This window comes from Arachis stenosperma, chromosome 9 (assembly GCF_014773155.1).
Source record: "Arachis stenosperma cultivar V10309 chromosome 9, arast.V10309.gnm1.PFL2, whole genome shotgun sequence".
Taxonomy (NCBI): Eukaryota; Viridiplantae; Streptophyta; class Magnoliopsida; order Fabales; family Fabaceae; genus Arachis; species Arachis stenosperma.
In genome coordinates, this window is record NC_080385.1 from 161,886,069 (window position 1) to 161,909,017 (window position 22,949).

A 22,949-nucleotide genomic window follows, 5' to 3' on the forward strand; every position below is an offset into this window, starting at 1 on the left:
ACTTGAAATTTGACCAGAAACGGGGTTTAGCTGCCCTCCCTTGCCATGTTAGGGTCACGTCACTTTCCACCACATCTTTCTCTCTCTTTTTTTTGACTGCGCTCGGGCACCGGTCAGCACCGTTCGGGCACCCTCTCTCTCTCTCTCTCTCTGTGCACGCCTCACTCAAGTTTTTTTTTTTTTTTTCCCTTAAAATAACAATTCTAACTCTCTCTCTCTCACACACCAGCTGATAGAGAAAGAAAAAGAGTGTGAGTGGCTCAGTGTCTGTGTGTGTTCCTCACAAGCTAGCTAGCTAGCTATAGAATAGAGCAGGTGAAGGAAAAAATAAAACTTGGAAAAATAAAGATTTTTTTTTTTGTATTTTTATTTTTTTAACTGGGAGAGGAAAGTGGAGAGAAAAAGAAGAAAAAGGTGGGGGATATAATGTCATGATTTTCATTTTGTTTTAGTAAAGTTTGGTTTTTTTGTTTCATTTTTCTGTTCTTTTTTTTTTTTGGTTTAGTTGGGGTTTCTGGGTTACTCCAAAAAGTGTGTACTTTGATGAGATCGGGTTTTGGGGTGTGTTGTACTGTGGTGTGGTGGGTGGTAATGCTGGAGATTTGGGCTCCTTGCATGTGAGATTTGGGACTTAGGGTTTTGGGTCATTGTTCTTTTCTTATTCTGGTGGTGGTGGTGGCGGAGGAGGAGGAGGAGGAAGGGGGTTTCTCTGTGATGGTGTGTCGGGTTGTGAGGTGTTGTTTGGATCTGAGGTTGTTCTCGCTGTTGCTATTGTTGGTTACATAGTTGAGATGGAGAGAAAGTTCCGGGCTTTAGGTTTCATCTTGTGGTTCTTGTTGGTTCATCCACTATGGCTCATTTCTGCTAACATGGAAGGTTTGTTTCTGTGAAACCAAAACCAAATTCTCATCTTTGCAGCTGATTCATACATTTAGGACTTCCCTTTTACTGTGTTGTAATTTTTTTTTTTTTTTGTGCAGTAGAAATTAAGTGATTTCATGCTTGTTTGGGAGTTTGCTTTTTGCTTCCTGGGATTTTGATGAGGTTGGGTTAAACGGGGTTCCTGTGATTTCCCTTTTATCTCATAGTTCCATCGTAGCTCTGTGTTTCAACCATGAATAGCTTCTTCGTCTAATTTTTTAATCATTTTATTTCTTTATTTTTGAGGGTTGTGGAAGGAGTGTTAGAGTTTGATCATATGAAATAATTTATTTATAGTCTTAAGTCCTAAGAGATTTTCAACATCTTGACTTATGTGGTACTTTTTTTAATACAATGTCTTCTTGCTGACTATTCTGCAAATCAAACCAGGCAATGGAAATGATTACTAATTTGATAATAATAGTTTTAGCCATAGAATTGCCTTTGCTAGAGTCTCTTCCGATTAAATTCACTGACTTTCGCTGCATAAATCCCTTAGCCACAACAACCTTTCAGATGAAAATAATTTTTTAAGTTTTAGGCAGTTATTCATGTGTTTATTTATCTGTTAGGTAGTTGAGCTCAAAGATATCATCATGCATTGATTTACATACTTCTTTTAGGGTGTGTTTGGTTGGAGGGGAAAAATGGGGTGAAAATTTTCATGTTGACCCCCACTTTTTACCTTCTAACCAAATGTACTCTTATTGGTGATTATCTTCATTTCTTTTTCTACTTTTGTTTTGGTGCTTGAAGCCTTTTGCCCCAGTTAGCATGGTGCATTGTGTAATAGCTTTATCTTGATACAGGACCTAATTGTTTGTTCTTGCATTTTGAAACAGGCGATGCTTTACATAGTCTGAGGACAAATTTACAGGATCCTAACAATGTTTTGCAAAGTTGGGATCCCACACTTGTGAATCCTTGCACATGGTTTCATGTAACATGCAACAATGATAACAGTGTCATAAGAGTGTAAGCTGCTTGTTTGTCAATATCTGTTTTATAGATAGTCATTCTGTATGCAAAACCTTATGCAAGACTTCTTCTAATGTTCCTTTCTATTTTTTTCCCTTGTCATGATTTCAGTGATCTTGGAAATGCTGGTTTGTCTGGTCAACTTGTTACACAACTTGGTCAACTCAAGAATTTGCAGTATTTGTATGTTATGCCTCAAAACATCAATGCCTTAATCTATTTTTACATATGTATTTGAAACCTTGAAGAAAATGGAGGTCGTTCCCAACTTACCTCTAATTACAACTGGGTTGTACTTTCTTGCCTGACAGCTTGATTGATGGAACCGTCATAAAATATTATAAAATTATCGTGAGATGCTTTTTTATAGTATACTGATTCAGTCATCTTATTTTGCATGACAGGGAACTTTACAGCAATAACATTACTGGCCCTATTCCAAGTGACCTGGGGAATCTTACTAACTTGGTGAGCTTGGATCTGTACCTAAATAGTTTCACTGGCCCTATCCCTGATTCATTGGGAAAGTTGTCGAAATTGCGGTTTCTGTGAGTATACTTCTATGCTTCTTTACCCATCTTGTGAATTTGTGAACATTCTTCAAGATCCTTAGATTTCAGTATTACTGACATCAACAGACTGAAGCATACATACTAATGTCATTTGTGCTAGTACATGGCTAGTTACCTGTCTTCCATTTTTAACATGAATCCTTAAAATAAATTATCAAGTGAACCAAAGTGGGAAAAGATAACAATATAACTTTGTGGTGATTTGAATGGTCAAAGCATGACATGGTGGCATGGTGCCTGTCAATATCTGTTAGTGTTCCTATCATTTTTGGTATCTGGATAGTTCTTAATACTGTTTCCTTGATACATTTGTCTAAGGATAGCCGGCTTAACAACAACAGCTTGACGGGCCCTATTCCAATGTCACTGACTAATATTTCATCTCTTCAAGTTCTGTAAGTGCTTCATCTCCAAATCTGAAGCATATTTCCTTTTTCATATTGTATAAAATGCTGACATATTGTTCTCAATTTGCACATCAAAATGTAGGGATTTGTCTAATAATCATCTGTCTGGTGTGGTTCCTGATAATGGCTCCTTCTCATTATTCACTCCCATCAGGTTTTGCACTGAACTTTGAACTATTGTTGCACTCAAAATGATTCTATTTTGTAATTCTTTTTTCTTGTTGGGGTTTTTCTTGCTTGCAGTTTTGCCAACAACTTGGGTCTTTGTGGACCAGTCACTGGACATCCTTGTCCAGGCTCTCCTCCATTTTCACCTCCTCCCCCTTTTGTGCCTCCTCCCCCAATTTCTGCCCCTGGTATCCTTATTTACTGATTTGAAGTTGTTTCTTTCGGTGACAATGTTATTTGTGCACTTGGCATCCCTTCAAATTGTTTAAGATCTGTTTCATCCACGTGGTTTCTATTAACCTTCCTCCGTTTCTAATTCCAGGAGGTGGTAGTGCCACTGGGGCAATAGCCGGAGGAGTTGCTGCTGGCGCTGCTCTATTATTTGCTGCTCCTGCAATTGCATTTGCATGGTGGCGTCGAAGAAAGCCGCAAGAATTTTTCTTTGATGTGCCTGGTGAGCAATCCTAGTTGAACAAACTACAAATGGTTTAACTTGGTTCAAGGATAGAGTTTCACTTACCTAATATATTTGTAGCTGAGGAGGATCCCGAGGTCCATCTTGGGCAACTTAAGAGGTTCTCACTACGTGAACTGCAAGTTGCGACAGACAGTTTCAGCAATAAGAACATTCTCGGGAGAGGAGGATTTGGTAAGGTGTACAAAGGACGTCTGGCAGATGGTTCATTGGTCGCTGTGAAAAGATTGAAAGAGGAACGCACACCTGGTGGGGAGCTTCAGTTTCAAACTGAAGTAGAGATGATCAGCATGGCTGTGCATAGAAATCTCCTACGTTTACGTGGATTTTGTATGACACCGACAGAAAGGCTACTTGTTTATCCTTACATGGCTAACGGAAGTGTTGCCTCATGCTTAAGAGGTAATTACTTTGCATTTTTCTCTCTAGTATTCTAGAATCCACTAAACATGTAAGCAATAAAAATTGAATCCTTGTCTTATATTGGGTTGCAAGACAGTGACTTGTCATTTCATGGAGATGCCAATGAATTGATTATAATCTTCTCAGTTTGGGTTGTACAGATTTTCAACAATTATTCCCTTTCCATCGGTTGCTTTCTTTCATTCCTCTTTATGGGTTACTCGTTCAACTTTATCCTTTGGTTGTTGCACTTGGGTTTTGATTAGTTAGTTGTGAAGTAGGCATTTTGAACAATACTGATTTGGACAAAAGAAAGATAGTGGTGAAAAATGAGAACAAGCATTATATGATTGTTTCGCCAGGTTTAGTTTCGGTAGCTACGGTTTCAAAGGAACTTCTAGCTACCAAATCTTGAGGTTTTTCTCGTGTTTGAAACTCAACAGCTTCGGTTGTTTTTCTTATCTTGTGTTTTCGTTATCCTACAGAGCGTCCTGCACATCAAGAACCACTAGATTGGCCAACAAGGAAAAGAATTGCTTTGGGATCAGCAAGGGGCCTTTCGTATTTGCACGATCACTGTGATCCAAAGATTATTCATCGTGATGTGAAAGCTGCAAATATATTATTGGATGAGGAGTTTGAGGCTGTCGTTGGGGACTTTGGACTGGCAAAACTCATGGATTACAAGGACACCCATGTGACAACTGCCGTACGGGGCACAATTGGACACATAGCTCCGGAGTACCTATCTACCGGTAAATCTTCAGAGAAAACCGATGTTTTTGGCTATGGAATCATGCTTCTGGAGCTTATTACCGGACAAAGAGCTTTTGACCTTGCTCGACTTGCAAATGATGATGATGTTATGCTTCTTGATTGGGTATGTTTAGGGTTTTATTAATTGTGGTTGAGAATTGATCTCTAAATGGGGGATTTTGTGGGGGGGGGGGGGGGGGGTGAAATTTCATCAATTAGGTTAAGTTACCTTTACATCCATCTGATCACAATTCCCTGAACATGTTAATAGGTAAAAGGGCTTCTGAAGGAGAAAAAGCTTGAAATGTTGGTTGATCCTGATCTACATAACAATTACATAGAAGCCGAGGTAGAGCAGTTAATCCAAGTCGCGCTGCTCTGCACACAAGGCTCCCCAATGGACCGGCCAAAGATGTCAGAAGTGGTGCGAATGCTTGAAGGCGATGGCTTGGCGGAAAGATGGGATGAGTGGCAAAAAGTGGAAGTTCTCCGGCAGGAAGTGGAACTAGCTCCTCATCCTAATTCTGATTGGATAGTTGACTCTACTGAGAATCTACATGCAGTGGAGTTATCTGGTCCAAGGTGACCTTAGCATAGTACTTAAGTTTGAGAAGTAAAAAAAAATGGAATTATTTATGACTTATTTTTTAACTATAAAAGTTTTCCTCACTTTTTACCTTTATTATTATTATTATTTTTTCCTTCTCTTTTTCTTTTTGGTTCCTTTGGAAGTACCATATCCTCTGATTACATCTTCATGTAAGTCACTTGCATTATATTCATTTTACATTTGTGCATAGGAGGTTCACTTTGTCAAGTTGCAATATTTGTATCATCTAATGCAGTTTTGATGAAGTGATGATTTTTCTTTTTTCTTTTAGATGAAACAATCGAAGCTTAATCTTTTTTGTACAACCATCTTTCACACTTGCCCAATCTACACATTTTACTTTTATTTAATCTCAGTCTTATGAGTCTGGCATTCAATGTTTTACCTAGACTAGTTCTTGCTAACAACGCATAATAAATGTGGTTAAATTGGGATTATAACTAATTGGACTGGTTAATGAAAATGATAAATTGTAATTTGGACATGTCTGTTTTATTATTACCAGGCTATTAATGCGTAATCAGAAATTAAATTAGACTATTAATAAATAATATTTGTCAACTGAACTATGGCAATAGTCAGTAAACAAGGGTCATCATTATTAAAATAGTTAAATAAAACATTTCACTAGGAATAATTGGATTAAAAAGATCAATTCATAACTATGTATCCCAAAATCTAGAGGTATATAAATTGATTTTTTTTAATTAAGATATATCTCATTGAAGTAGAACTGATTGTGTATAATTCCATTATTATTTTCTCTCTGCTTCTTTGTAAACTCTATTTAACTTCCAGTTAGTCAGTTAGATCCTTGAAATTTCATCTTTTTTTTATTATTTAAAATTGAAATTGCATCATTTTCAATAAATAATTACCACTTATTGCTGTTGGCATTTATTTTCTTTAATTTCACTACTTTTGTATTTCTTCAGCTCATTATGAAATCGGTGATATTCTTGCTTTAAAAAAGTAAAATGCTTTTTTAAAAGTCAGGCCATAAAACATAATCAATGAGTAAAATAGTCAAATTGAAAAGTTAAAGTCAAATAATTCGTGATTCTTTTCGATATGTGCATGCTTCTTTTATATTGGGGCACTCTACTATACATATTGGGGTGGTATAGAGAGAGAATATAAATTCCTTTTATAGTTATTTTTTATTATTTTATTGTTATTCAAAATGTGGATCCTACTTTTATCAATTTCTCTTTCATCCTATTAAAAAAACCATCTGTAAACTTACATCTGTACCTTATAATTCACCTTTATATTATATGTTTTTATTTAAGCCTTGATGTGGTATTTTGTCCCTTTGAATAAACAAGTCGCCCAACATTCTTTTTTATCAAGCCTAACATGTTACATTTCAGTATATAAGTGTTAATCGGAAAAAATATCTTTCCATAATAGTAAGTTGAATCGAAATAAAGTGAGTATGAGTTCTCGAAAAGGTAAGCTTATAAGTTCGAAGTTTGAGGTAATTGGTGTTGATGTGAATTTCGATTATGATGTTATCGAGTGAAATAAATCGAACAGAAGATTTCGATTCGAAGAGTTGAGTAAGGCCTTCGAATGATGAATTAATTGCAGAAGTGGGAAGTTAATAGCTTTTATTGTACGAGAAAATTATGGAGAATGTCAACAATTATGCAGCAGGAACGGTCACCAAGAGAAAAAGTACTTAAAATTTGAAAATGCCAAAATTAAATTGTAATTAATTATGAATTAGTGATCAGTTATGTAAGGTTAGCCTATAAATACTAAGAAATCTTAGTGGATAGGGGTTGGAACTTTCACTCAGAAAAAAAAAACACTATACGCATTCTCACATCTCATCGATTTCCTGAGTTTGCAATCGAGTTATATTTTCTGTAGGATTCCTTCCACTTTTCTCTTTAATTCATTTTCTTTTCTGTAAAACTTAACATTTCAATTAAGTTTATTCTTCAAGTGTTCTTTATTTGTTCTTTCTTACTCATTTCATTTTTCTGCACCTAATTTGAATTATTGTTATTGCTTTTCTTTTAATTTTTCAAGCAAATTTTCCTTTTCGTCATCTATTTGATTGTTCTGTTTTAAAAATTTTAATTTTTGAATTGTACTTATCAATCTTTACGATTTTATTTTATTTTTTATTGTCAAAACTTGTCTAATCAAAGACGTTTTGATGCATTTCTAGAAAATTGGTACTCATACAGAGAAATTAATTTCGCTCCCAGACTATTAGAATCGAACCACTATCGTCTATCGATTTGTTAAAAATCGACAAAACAATAAAATGAAAAATTACCATCTTCAATAGACTCATTTACCCTTTTCGTTTATATATGTAACTTATAAATGAAGATTTTAGTGTATATATATAGAATAATTTTCGATTCTCTATTTTCACCACAAACATGATATGAAAATCTAGCACTACTTTCTCTGTCCCTAAAAAAGATCATCCATTTTTTAAATTAGTCCTCAAATAATTTGTTTAGTCATATTAGTTCTTGAAAAATAAAACATAAGTCAAATGGGTCCTTCTGTTAGTTAGATGGTGATATATCACGTTAAGTGTCACGTGGCATTATGACGTGGTAGGTTAATACCACGTGTCACAAGATGATTGGTTGACGTGTCAGGTTAGTGACACCTAGCATGCCATGAATCACTTGACATGTAAAAAAGTTATTTATAATCAAAATAATCTTTGAAAGTTCAGACATAAGTCATTTTCATCACTAAAATTTTAAAAACTAATAAAATTAGTCCTTAAATAAATTTCTTTTATTTTTCCTTCATAATATTAAACTTTAAATATTTTTTATAGTCCTAATTTTAATATTATTTTTTAGACCTTAATAAACAAAATTCTCTTTACAACAAATAATAAAAATAATTAAATTATTATAAAGTTATTTTGTTATTTGTATTTTAAAATTGTATATTTTTAAATTGTAATTATTTTATAGTGAAATTTTTTTATTTAAACGAGTTTATCAAATTATTGTTGATTATATATTTAAAATTTTAATATTTTAAATCTCAGTAAATAATATAATAGTCATTTTAAAATTTAATTCTTTTAAATTTTTTAAAATTATAATTTTTATTATTTAATTTATAGGGTAGAACTCAACAATTAAAAAATTAATTTGTGGAATCACTTGTTGAATCTTAATATTTTAATATAGTTTTTTTTTTAAAATAACTACTATATTTATTTAGTGAGATCTAAAAGATTAACACATTTAAAATAACTACTATATTTATTTAGTAAAATCTAAAATATTAAAACTAGTTAAATATAGTAGTTATTTTAAATATTTTAATATTTTAGATCTCACTAAATAAATATAATAATTATTTTAAAAAAAAACTATATTAAAATATTAAGATTCAACAAGTGATCTCCCAAATCAATTTTTTAATTAATGAGTTCTACCATATAAATTAAATAATAATAAAATGATAATTTTAAAAAATTTAAAAGATTTAAATTTTAAAATGACTACTATGTTATTTAGTGAAATTTAAAATATTAAATTTTTATATATATAAGCAACAATAATTTGATAAACTCGTTCAAATAAAAAAATTTTACTATAAAAAATTATAATTTGAAAATGTATAATTTTAAAGGTGAAAACTCAGATACAGTTGACTTCACATGAAGTTGTTAGTTAAGGGCTGTTAGATGAAAATTTAGTCAAATCGGTCAAATCATCTAATGGCTCTAGGTTATCAACTTCATGTGAAGTCGACTGCACCTGAGTTTCCATCCAAATACAAATGATAAAATAACTTTATAATAATTTAATTATTTTTATAAAGAGAATTTTGTTTATTAAGGTCTAAAAAAGAATATACTATCAAAAAATATTTTAAATTTAATATTATGAAAAAAATAAAAAAATTTATATAGAAACTAATTTGATTAATTTTTAAAATTTTAGGGGTGAAAATGACTTACGTCTGGGCTTTTTTACATGTCAAGTGACGCGTGGCGTGCTAGATGTTACTGACCTGACACATCAATCAATTATCTCATGACACATGGCATTAACCTATCACATCATCATGATACATAGCACTTAACGTGATACATCATCATCTAATGAGTGGAAAGTCCAATTTGACTTATATTTTATTTTTCAGGAATAATATGAATAAAAAAATTATTTGAGGGCTAATTTGAAAAATAAATAATCTTTGAAGGACGAATGGGCCGGTTCTGTCCGAAAAAATCGACGAGATCCGGTTAGTCTGGACTATAATTAATCTGGTTTATCAGTGATCCTGTTAATTCAAATGGGTTAGGTTTAATTTAAGGCTAAGTCATTCGTTCCGGCCCGGTTGAACCCAATTACTGGATCAGGGGTTTAGGGCACAGTCACACCGAACTCACACCACAGCTGAGGTTTGAATGTTTGATTGTTTATTTTGCAGTGTTGGTTAGAATGCTGGAATTTTGATGTTGTGGGTGGCTTCAGTGGCTCTGTAGTGCACTAGTGCATACACAACTACGCATACATCGTCTCTCCTTGTCGTCAATTTACAAATTGTGCCACAAAATGAATGCAGCCGACGATGATGGCAACCATGAGTTTGTCATTGACGAGTGTGACATTCTGGATGAAGTTTCCATAGACGACGAAGACCTTCCAGATGCTTATGATGACCAATATTCTGATTCCGAACATTCCGGTATCACCTTCCGCCTTATCAACTTTATTGAATTCTCGAGTTAACTTGTACACTATACATTTATACTGCCCCTACCGTACAAGGTTCATAGAATGGCTTGTTTGCTTCACCATCCATAACAATGACTTTTGCTTTGCATGCCCACTCTACAATCTTCTTTAACAATAATGCGTTTTATACCACTAACTGCCTCCTAATTTGTTCTTATACTATGAAATAATCACATTTAAATCATCTCTTTCGGCGCCATTGCAATTTTTCCATTTTAACTTTAAAAACCACTTGGTTAGAGTTATCTTAGGGTTAGAAGAATGTGTTACAATTTGAAATAAAATTAAATGATTTTTTTTAGACAAATTTCTCCCTGATTTACGCCACACCTGCTATTATTGATATACTAACTAACCATTCTCAGATCCCTATATATGATATTCAAGAAGACACACAGAATGAACTTTAAATTATTTTTTTCAAGGATCAGGCCTTACGAGAAATGGAGGAACTCTATACACTATATATTTTTTGGTAAAAGTTGAAAATACTACTTAGAATAATTTTGATACAAACCAATAATGTAAAATGTCTTTAGAATACAAAAATGTAGTTCCCAAGTTGAGTTCGTGGTTTTACCCGTAAAGAGTTTACAATTCTTATCTCCACAAGTGTCGCAGAATTCTTGACTTTGATTACCTTGAACCTAATTCTAATTTCCTTGCATTTAAGTTTGTTTGTGTGTTTGCTGAATGATATTATCTGAAAATTTCACAGTTGACGTCGAGGATTCTGTGCATACATTCATTCGTCATAATGGTAACATTTCTAACTAGATTTTGAATGTGATTATTCTATTGTATACAATTTATGGTAATTGTGTGTGTGTGTGCACTTTTTTATTTATTTTAATTAAATTCCTGTGCAGAGGAGTTGTACTCAGCTGCATGCAGACCAAGCGATTCAACAGAGCACAAGATTCGGGAGTTGTACTCAGCTGCTTGCAGCCCAAGCGATGCAACATTGGTGGCAACAGGGGGTCAAGATGACAGAGGATTTCTCTGGAATATTGGCGATGAAGTTTGGTATTCTGAGCTAAAGGGTATTTCCATCGCACTAGAAACATATTTGTGTGAAGCTTGAGATTGTGGTGCTGATGTCTAGTTTGTTTTTTCATGTTAATTCTAAACAGGTCATAAGGATTCTGTATCTAGTTTAGCTTTTAGCCACGATGGACAGTTTCTTGCTTCGGGATGTTTAGGTGGAATTGTTCAAGTATGGGATGTTTTGGGAAATCTGAAAGGCACACTGGAGGGTCCTAGAGGGGGAATTGAGGTAAAAGAGGTTGTTCTTTTTGTTGCTTGTTATTCTGTGTTATTACAAAAATTCATTCGATATGATATCTTTCAGTGGCTTAGGTGGCATCCGAGAGGACACATACTCTTAGCTGGTTCAGAGGATTCCACTGTTTGGATGTGGAATGCTGAAAGAGCTGCTTTTGCTAATATGTTTGTTGGTCATGGTGCTAGTGTGACCTGTGGTGATTTTACTCCTGATGGTGAGACCTTCTTTTGTTCTTAGCGCATTTTCTTCTATAAGTTCATATTAATGTTATGCTGTGTTTTAAAAGTCTCAATATTGTTTTACTTGGTGCCTTAGGGAAAATAATATGTACCGGTTCAGAGGACGCAACTTTGAGAATCTGGAATCCAAAAAGTGGAGAAAGCATTCATGTGGTGTGGGGTATGTAAATCTGAACCCCCCCCCCCCCCCCCCCCCCTTCTCTTTGTCTTCTCTTTAGCGTGCTTCTTTGGCTTTTATTTTTGCTTAGCCTTGTAAACTATGATTTACAGGACACCCGTATCATGCTGAGGGACTAACATGCTTGTCAATTCATCAACCCTTGCCCTTACCGGTTCCGGTGCCAATCCCGATTCCAGTTCCAAGTATGGATCTGGATCTGCTCATATTGTGAATATCTCTACTGGGAAGGTATATATCATTAGGTTTCATTGTGTTTGATAACCGTACACTGTTTTCATCATTCAACTTGTCTTCTTCTGTGTCTTTGTCTTGGTTTTTGATTTCTCACTAATTAGATAAATCTTTTGGCCATGTCATAATAAAGTAATGTTTTTAAAACTTTCTTCATGTGGTTTCAATTTTATAAATTTGAGATGCTACTTAACTCCACTGAGCTAATAGTTGCTCAAAGTAAAATTTCATCATAAATTCGTCTTATCCAATTATTGATTCCAAATACCTTCATCCAAAGAATGATAATCTCTGATGTCACTTAAAATGATTTGAGTGGATAGGAAGCTTTTGAGGGAATACTGTTGGCCCATGGAGTCATATGGTCTCTCAACAGCTAATGGGAGCCAGCTTGTGAAAACATGGTCTCTCAGAGAATTGAGCAAGAGCAGTTCCTCACAATTATTAGTTAATTTACTTGAAATTATGTTTTCACAATAGCAAGGTCAGTCTAAGCAATGCTCTATTCGACATCAATTGGTAGCTATCTGCTAGCTAATCCCCTGTATGGCTCAAGATTGGCATGTTGTGTTATGCTCAGATATATGAGATCTTAACTATTTGGTGGATTTGTTCATGGAAATTTATTTATTAGAAATGTGGCTTGGTGATTCTCTTCCCTAGCAACTAGCAAGATGATGAGAGTTAGAAAATCTTTGATCCAACTATATTTGGCTTTGGTAAAAGTATAGTTCTTCGTAAACCTATGTCCTTGCATAATAGCCCTGTAGTAATGGTGTAATTGTGTATGACTCAAACCCAAACACTTTCAATATTTATCCATTGTTCTGTTTGTCTCTGCCATTGCATTTTTTTTTCGTAATTCTTAATTTTTAATTCTTTGTTTAAGGAGTTTAAGCATTTAAATTCAGTTTTCTGCAAGCTCTCTAAGAAGCATGAGTATTGTGGTTGACAGGTTATTAATACCCCGATTTCTCATTCAGGGTCCATTGAATGTGTTGGCTTTTCACCAAGGTATGTACTATTAACCTTTCATGGCCCGTGTTTGTGCTTTGCTGCATGATTGGAATTAGTTTAGAGAACAATACCTCACTCTAGACAGAATTATTGTTTACATATAAAATAAAATCTGTGATCATTAAATAATTCCATGAACCAAAGCAAAGTGGCTTGACTTAGTTTCTGAGTAAAGCAGTTTTTTTGACATAATTCCATCTTATAAATATCTGATGTGCTGGTTGATGTTGTCACTCGCCATATAACCATAAAGTAACTTGCTCCATTGAATTGTGGTAGTGATTCCTGGGCTGCAATTAGGGGATTGGATAAAAAACTTGTCATCTGGGATGTAGAACATTCCTTATCCCGTTCCACTTGTAACCATGAGGTTTGTATGAATTCTGCTTTGTGCAAATGCAAGCTCGCATATCTAGGAACAAACCAAGCTCTGTTTGCAGCTATACTTTGACTGTATGTCTGATAGAAGGAACCTCACCATGTGAACAGGGTGGAGTGACATGTTTGGCGTGGCTTGATGCTTCGAATTTGGCCACTGGATGCTCGGATGGAAATGTAAGATTATGGGATAGCCGGTCCGGTGAATGCACAACCACATTCCGGGGGCATTCAAATGCCATTTATGCTCTCTGTGTGTCTGCTGATAACAAGTACCTTGTTTCGGCTTCATACGATGGAACAGCTCGTGTCTTTGAGCTTGGCAGTTAGTAGTAATCATCAAGCAAATCCCCCTCTCGGCCAGCCTGCCCGTTTATTTGTTGGGGCGGGATTTATTTTAAAGGAAGATCTTTACTTATTATTGTTTATGGTAGGAGTTAAAAGTTGTTGCTTAAATTAAATGTTTACAGTTGTGTAGCCTATGGTTTGAAAAAGCTACCAGTTCAAAAGATAAAGGAATGCAATCCTAAAATTTTGGAGTTCAATCCTAAAGTAAACATAGCTTTTGAAAGGATTGTAAGATATTAATTTTGTTCTAGAAATTTAGGAGTTCAATTCTTCTACAATTTGGTTTTGAACAAAGAGTAAGTAGCTGAAATTTTCAAAGTAAACTCAAGAAAACTATGGAATGTACCAAGTAATTTCCAATATACTTCCGGCGACAAATTCTAACGGAAAAAGATTCTTGCAATTTTTGGTCAACGTGGACGGTGGAACTAGGAAAGATGATTTTTTAACCACTTTAAGTTGTATTTGGGCATTTTCTCAAGATTAGCTTGGCTGATTATAAAATCCAATTGGCCCAAATAGAAGTTTGTGGACCCTGACTACTGGGCTTATGATGAGTATACCAATTTAATTTTCACTTTATCCAAATTCCCGAATATTCTGAGTTTCTCGCATAACTTTAATTATACTTTAGAGTATATAGGGACGTTGCTAAGCTTTATAAATAGCATGTCGTTTCAACTTTCAAAAATAAATAAAGTTGTCCTTTATAATGAAAAAGACGTATTCTTTTTTGGATTAATCTCTACATACAAGTGATTTAGATTTATAAGTTTTACAAATCTAAACGAAATTCATTCATTAAACACATTACTTGTTACGTGCCTTTTTAATAAAATTTTAAATCAATTCAAATTAATTAACGCACAAATATATAACTTTCATTTTTCAAAAGATTTCGTTTCTTTTTTCGAGTTTCTTGCCAAATTTGTTGGATCTCTTTCATGCGTTCTCTCTTTGCTTCATTTTTTTCGATTTTCATGGTTTTTGAAATCAAGCTTTGAAATCGTTTTGAAGATAATGGAACTTCAGAAATACACCCAAACGATAACAAAAATACACCCAAACGATTACAGAAATACACCCAAACGGTTACAGAAAGGATTACAGAAATACACTCAAACGGTTACAGAAATACACCCAAAGGATTACAGAAATACATCCAAAGGATTTAAGAAATACACACAAAACAGAGGAGACAGTATATTTTTCTTGGAATCTTTTAATGTTTTGTTGATTAAGGATGAAGCACATGACAGAGACAATCTAGAAGAAAAACCTAGAAGAACAGTAAAACAGTACCTTGAATAATGTTTCTTTCTTTTTTCTGGTGACTTTTTATGGAGATTTGTATCTTTTCTTCTTGATTTCTTCTACTCTTCGCGAGGAGTTGGAACTTTTCTGTAGAATCGTAGTAGTTTGTTTTGAATGCCCCTTGAATCTTGATGGTTTGCGTTTTGATTGAGGAAGAAGAGAAAGAGTGAACGTGTTATGAAAAGGACACGTGTTTTTTTCTTGATAGTTGTTTGCGTTTTGATTGAGAAAGAAGACGAAGAGTGAACGTGTTGTTGAAGGAGCGCGTATTTTTTTCTGGATTTGGAGCAACTTATATAGCCTGTAAGCCAAAAAGGCTTGTATGTGTAGCAGACCTCTTCTCTTTTATTCTTGAGACTATTAAATTAATTCGTTATCATTAGCCAATTGGTTGTCTGATTATCCAACTCTATAAATTACCAACGATTACTCCAAGCAGCCGCATGCATTCCTTTTTTAACTGTTATTATTAATCTTTATTAATCTTTCAACTTTAACCCACTTTTTTTAAATTATTTTCTTTATATATCTATTTCATTGTCAATGAACATACTCATTCAACCAATATAAACTATTGTTAAGAGTTAAACAAACTCGTTACCCTTTTAATGATTTCAAATCTAAAGTATAAAAAAAAATAGGTCATTGTTATTTTTATTTAAGTCTATTAATTAATGTATCATTTTTATATTAAAAATATTGGTACTCTAATATTCTCCCAATTGAAACTTGAAAGTTGAAAGTGACAAGGGAAAGGACAATGAGCCGTAGAAAAAGGCACAGAGCTATAAAAGAAAATTGGAAACAAGAATGATATCCTAATACTATGTTTGGTTTAAGGAAAAATAAGAGGAAAAAAAAGAATTTGAATATAAAAAAAATTAATTGTGTGGGTCTCACCAAAAAATTTTTTTATTCATTACAAGCAAGAAAATAAAAAAATATTATTTTTTTGTATTTACAAGATTATCCATAGTTATGTTATTATTAATAATAATTAATATAAATTTAGTTTTAATAGTTTTAATATATTATTATAATAGATTCATATTTAAATATTATTTATTTATGTATTAGAAAAATAATTTAAATCAAATATATAAAATTATAATATTTTATAATATTTATAAAATACAATAAAACATAAATAAATAAAAATATTTATACTTTATTTTATTATAAAAATATTAATATAATTTTATACTATTATAATTTTTTTATTTTTACTTTCTTTTTTCATTCAAACCAAAAAAAATTTTCTCTATTTTTTTTCATTCAAATAATATACAAATAATTTTTTTTTCTTTTCAATTTTTTTTTCTTTTTTTTTTGTTATTTTTTTTCTATATCCAACAAAGTGTAAAAGGCGGGCAACATGCATTGAACTTAGCAACGTGATATTAATTTAAATTTAATATTGGCAAGTTGGACATGGTGTGCCCAACCCCAAAACAACAAATTTTACAATTTGCAAGAGCTTTGAACAAATGAAATTTCCCACTTAGACGAGATAGTCTTCTTGACATTTAACTAAACCACATTTGAGTGTGTTTGGGAGATTGTCAAAATGTCAAATGATTCTATGTCGTAGGCACTAAATTTTAATTTTATTGGTGCTTCAGGATTTGAGCTCCAGAAAGTGCTCCACTCTTGAAGAGAAAACAAATCAAGGGTGATCTAAGAGATATTTTGTATAGACACAAATCATATTTAGATATATTAACTTTTTGTCGGCACATAAAATTTCATCATATCTCCTTTTTCTTTTTATTCTTTTCCCTGTGGATACACTATATAGTATAGTCATTGTTGCTGAATTTCCAACCGTAAGAATTGAAGACCATTTTCCAATACGATCAAAGAGAAAAAAAAAATTGGGTATTTTCTTCTAGTTGAAAATGCACGAACTTTTTAATTTTAATACGGAGAGAAGGTTAGTGTATAACAAAATTATAAAAGTATATGGTGTTTTATCAGGATACGAGGACTGCGTAAGATAAATTGGACCGTTCGATTGGAGGTACTGAAAATCTTGGGTTTGATTTGTGTATTGGCAGAAAATCTTGAGTTCGATTTGTGTACTAATAGAAAATTCTGGGTCCTGACAAAAAATTCTGAGTCTAACTTCAGTATCCACGAAATTCTGCTCCACACAAATCGAACCGTCCAATTTGTGTCCCTTTCTCTCTACAATGAAATTGGACGGTCCGATTTCTTTCCAATAAAACAAAAAATTAAAAACCGTTACAAACGTATATATTTCTCTAATACTCCATAACTCAACATAACTCACATGTCAACCTCATATCAAAAAAATTACCCAAAATGCACAGAACAATACTACTATATGACTGCACCGCGCTAGACTCATCAAACGCTTATTTAAAATGAAAGATTTGAGTATTATACCAAACAGTGAACTCAAATTTTGTGTTTGATTACGTTCCATTATTTTCAGAAAATAGGAATCATCTTAATAAAGAAATTATTTGTTTGTTTCTTTTATGTTTGGATAGACATGAAATCATTTAAAATAAACAAAATAAATTAGTTTGTACTCTAGAAAATATATTTTTTAATATAAAAATGTTTGAGGATAAAATAAATTGCCTTTTATATTTTGTTCAAGATAAATTTATTTTATATCTTAACATGATTTTTTAAATATCTTAATGAAAATATTAATTTAAAAATATATTTTAAAGAAATTCATTTCAATTAACTCTTTTCAAAGGAATTTTATTTTATAATCTAACATTTAATTCTAACTAAGTTTAGAGATAAGATCATATATTTGATAAGATCAAGCCTAAATTTAAATAAATTCTATTCGAATTCTCTCAAAATTCTTCTTCCAAATTAATAAAAAAGTATATCCTAAATATATATTATTTAACTCTAATTCTTATATTTGACTAATATTAATTTAAGCGTCAAAATTTTTTATAAGTAATTTAAGTATTTTCATATTTATGTGATCACTGCTGATTAAAAAACAATCATTTTCTTCTTTTAAATTAATCCAACTAAAACTTCAGATAATTTTTTCTTAAAATTTGAATTTTCAACACTTATTTAAATAGATAAGTAAATTTAACCATTCGATTAACTTAAATTGTTGCTTTTTTGATATGATAGTATAGATAATGATTTTGATTTTTGAAAAGTTTTTGGCTGGTACACATGAAAACTCAGGTGTAATCGGCTTCACGTGAAGTTGATAGATGAGAGTCGTTAGATGAAAATTTAATCAAATCAGTCAAATTATTTAACGATTCTCAATTATCAACTTCACGTGAAGTCGACTGCACCTGAGTTTTCATCATGGATATATTATATACCCAACCAAATGGGTATAATTATTATCCGCAAAGGATACTTGAATTAATCACTCAACAATAACGTTTGAATTAATATAAACACCGAATATTCAATTCTAGCTTTGGTCTAACTAAGAACTTGAAAATATAATCCTCCTCTTGCAAACATTTATAAACGAATGAAAGGATTCGTGTTCCCATGTGATTTGAAAATACTTACTATATACTCATCATAATAATCAAAGTTTAAATAATCAAGCATGATGTAGCCTGAGACAAAGACTCAGATCTGATCCACAGATCACAAATCTTGTTGACTATTGTTTTCAAATATTACTGCATTTTTAATTTAAACTATTATTAATTAGTTTATTTCTTTCAAATTTACAGAGCAGATAAGCAAGTAAACCATTATGTTCTATTATTTTCCTTTTCTAAATTTCAGGATTTTATGATATAGTTTATTTGGACGAGCTTTATTATTACAAAAACTATTTTGAAATTATGATTATTTGTGAAACTTTTTTTTAAATTTTTTTACTTTTTAATTAAAAAATATATTTGAACATATTTTTCTAATACTTTTGTTGGGAAAACAAACGCAAAAACACACTTGTAAACAATAGAGATGTACATGGCCCAAGCCGGTCCATAAATAAAAGAGAAATATCATAAAAATGATATAAAAAAAAAAAAAGAATTAACAGTGAAGAGAAAAATGACAGATAAAAAATACTCACATTCTTTAACATCTTTTTTGATGGATGCTCATTTTTTATAACTAACTTCCAATTTCATTTCTCCTTCCCTTATTTTTTGGTGGTTGGTTGTTATGAGTATTCTCCTTCATATAATTGTTTGTTTTAGCCTATTGTTCTCTTTGTTTATATATATCATTAAATTAATCATTATATATTTATATAAAAATACAAATATTATTTTAAATATTTTTAATATATATTTTATATTTTAATTATATTTTATATGGAAAGTTGATCTGATGATTATTTTTTATATATACAAGTTATGATTATTTTTAAATAATTAAAAAGACAAGTTAATATAAAAAAGGAATTAATAACCATCTTCTGACATAAAAATATTCAGTCTCGTTCTCAAAAATTCAAATAAAACAATAATTTTTTAATATGATATTAAAAAAAAGTTTAGGAAGAAGTAATTTTATTAAATTCTGATCAGTATTTATCAATAAAAAAAAAAGAGTTATTAGATAAAATTTTACACTATTAAAATTATTATTAATAATTATTTGATAATTACAAATCACAAAAATTATCCCTAGCACTAATATAAAGGGGTGTGTGTATATATATATAGTAAGCATGTATATGCATGTTATTTTACTTATTAGTACCACTAATAAGCAATTTGTATAATTATAGATGTTATTATATATAATGAGTATGAATTAACATGTCCCTTTTATTTTGTCAAATAATAAGAAACTATTATGGTTGAATTTTAAAATTTCAGGTGGCTAATAATTCGTGTTCTGCTGTATGTAATTATAGACAATCAATACGGGAACTTCTTCCTCTAGAAAAAATAAATAAATATATATATATATAACAAAATAATTATAGATAAAAAAATAGAAATTAGAACAACGAAAGTTCTTCACGTTAAGTGGTTAACCATTGCATCTCATCTTATAATACGTGGAAGCATAAGACAAAGTGATACTTAGGAGAGACTTGCCGCCCAATAATTGAATTTTCGAACACATATGACTCAATAGATTTCCAAAATTAATCAAACTTCTACGTAACAAATTAAAGATTCATTTGGGGCATGCACCACTTCCATTAGTGGAGCCATAATTAATAATACAAAACCTAGGACTAACTATATATATAGGAGCATATATTATACTATGAATTTAGATCTTTTAAATTTTATTTTTTATCTTCTAAAATAAAATTTAAAATTTTAAAAATTTAAATCCTTATACTATATATATTATAATTTTTATTTTTTACCAAAAATATAAAGACTCAAATCTATAACCTATTAAATGAATATAAAAAAATTATTTCATCTGAGATTTTGAATTATAACTCATTGATCATATATGTATTATAATTATTCAGTTCAAATTTTGAATAATATACTGTTAATGAAATTAAAAAATTTCAGTTCAAATTTTACTCCTATCTCTTGAGAAATATTAAAATGACATTTTTCTTTGTAAAATATACATTTTTCTTTTTTATAACATTTGAAAAACTTTTTCTTTAATCTATTTTAAATTTTGTATTAACTAATGTTAACTTTATTCATTTTTCAAGAAAAAATAAATTGTATTTTACAAAAAGTATCCTTTAACAAAAATTTTATTTTTTCGTCATTAAATTTTACTTATCAAAATATCCTTTAATAAATTATTTTTTATTGATTAAATTGTATTTTTACCAAAATATTTTTTTTTAAAAATTAATAATTAAATTATTTTTTGTAGGATACCCTTCAATAATTTTTTTATTATTAAATTATAATTTTACCAAAATTGTCGTTAATAATTATTTTTATATTTTATTATTTATTTTTCGATATTAATATATATTATTTTAAAATTAAATAAAAAAATGTATCACTGTTAATATGTATAACAATTGATATATAATAACATCCAAAAATAATCTTATCAAAATATTTTTTATTTAATATTAAAATAATATATATTGATATAAAAAATTAATAGTAAAATATAACTATAATTGTTAACGAAAATTTTGGTAAAAATATAATCTAATAATTAAAAAATTATTGAAGAGTATGTTAAAAAAATTTAATTATTAAATTTTTTAAGAAAATATTTTAGTAAAAATACAATTTAATCAATAAAAAAATAATTTATTAAACGGTATTTTGGTAACAAAAATTTAATGACAAAAAATAAAATTTTTGTTAAAGAGTATTTTTGTAAAAAAAAATTATTTTTTCTTGAAAAATGGATAAAGTTAATATTAGTTAACACAAAAAATTTAAAATGGATTAAAGAAGAGGTTTTTAAAACTTATAAGGGAGGAAAATTTATATTTATCAATAGAAAAAATAGGAGTGTCATTTTAACATCTCTCAGAAGAAGAGAGTAAAAATTTTTTTATTTTTTTCATTAAAAAAATTTGAGATAAAAAATTAACAAAAATAAAAAAAATTATGGCTTTTATTAGTGTCTATATATTTTTTTGTCAAAATAAATACAAAATATACTATACAATATCTTTATTTATGTCTCATCTATCAAATATAATTTTATATATCTATATTTCTATCTCAATGTTCCTATAAATAAATACATCTTTATAAAAAGTAATTCGTACGTACATCTCTATTTTAATGTGTCACACAAATATAAGCACGTCTTATATATATATATATATATATATATATATATATATATATATATATACTATTTTACAGAATTGGTGTTAGGAATAATTAGGAATAAAGATAAATCGATATGATCTTCAAAAGATATTCCGAAATTAAATTCAATTCTAAAAATGTGATGGATGACCAACTTTTGGTAATGTTAAAGTATTTGGAGCCATTTGGCATGGCCGCCACACAATGTTATCGTCGATTCATGGACACGGACGGTCGGCGGAGGAAGGTGGCTGGTGCATATATATAAATAGAATATTTGTGATCGGAGGAAGCTTCCAGAATTGAATTTATTGAACTCATGCATGCAATTGCGGCGGCACCGTCATATTATTCCTCATTCATGCTTTACCTTTTCACTATCTAGAATCTTAAAATGAATAATACAAACTATATATATAATAAAGAATAATATATATGGAACCTATGTAAAAGCTATTATACCATACGATAAAATATATAATTATTATTAGAAAAGTTTTTTTTTTTTTTTAGAGATGTTAAAATAATACTTTTTTATTTATAAAAAATATATTTTTTTATAACTTTTAATTTTTTTAATTTATTTTAAATTTTTTGTGTTAATTTTATTTATTTTAAGAAAAAATAAATTATTTTTTATAAAAATATTCTTTAGCAAAAATTTTATTTTTTTGTCATTAAATTTTTTTATTAAAATATTTTTTAATAAATTATTTTTTATTGATTAAATTATATTTATACCAATTTTTTTTTAAAAATTAATAATTAAATTTTTTTCTAAGATACATTTCAATAATTTTTTAATTACTAAATTATGATTTTACCAAATTTTTTGTTAACAATTATGGTTATATTTTAATATTAATTTTTCAATATCAATATATATTGTTTTAATGTTAAATAAAAAAATTTTGGTAAAATTATCTTCTGATATCAATATATATTAATTATTATACATATTAATAGTGATAAGATTTTTTTATTTAATGTTAAAATAATATATATTGATATCAAAAAATTAATAGTAAGATATACAAATAATTATTAAAAAAAATTTAGTAGAATCACAATTTAATAATTAAAAAATTATTAAAGGGTATCTTAAAAAAATAATTTAATTATTAATTTTAAAAAATATTTTAGTAAAAATATAATTTAATCAATAAAAAATAATTTATTAAAGAATATTTTGGTAAGTAAAATTAATGAAAA

General features: G+C 29.9%; 2 protein-coding genes across 2 annotated transcripts; both read left to right on the forward strand.

Annotated features, from left to right (window-relative positions):
• Positions 1-234: 234 nt before the first annotated feature.
• On the forward strand, positions 235-5,610 carry LOC130950841 (somatic embryogenesis receptor kinase 2). Its single transcript, XM_057879437.1, has 11 exons — positions 235-876; positions 1,764-1,896; positions 2,011-2,082; positions 2,304-2,447; positions 2,795-2,866; positions 2,961-3,032; positions 3,122-3,234; positions 3,369-3,500; positions 3,582-3,923; positions 4,409-4,803; positions 4,951-5,610. The coding sequence occupies exons 1-11, from the start codon at positions 792-794 to the stop codon at positions 5,263-5,265; spliced, it is 1,875 nt and encodes a 624-aa protein (XP_057735420.1). The 5' UTR covers positions 235-791; the 3' UTR covers positions 5,266-5,610.
• A 4,069-nt stretch (positions 5,611-9,679) lies between these two features.
• LOC130948201 (uncharacterized) lies at positions 9,680-13,896 on the forward strand. The gene is given in 11 exon segments (XM_057876912.1): positions 9,680-9,984; positions 10,753-10,794; positions 10,904-11,077; positions 11,168-11,310; positions 11,386-11,533; positions 11,635-11,718; positions 11,829-11,867; positions 11,870-11,967; positions 12,926-12,984; positions 13,267-13,357; positions 13,477-13,896. Coding segments are annotated over 11 exon segments (1,230 nt in total). The 5' UTR covers positions 9,680-9,851; the 3' UTR covers positions 13,696-13,896.
• Positions 13,897-22,949: the final 9,053 nt, after the last annotated feature.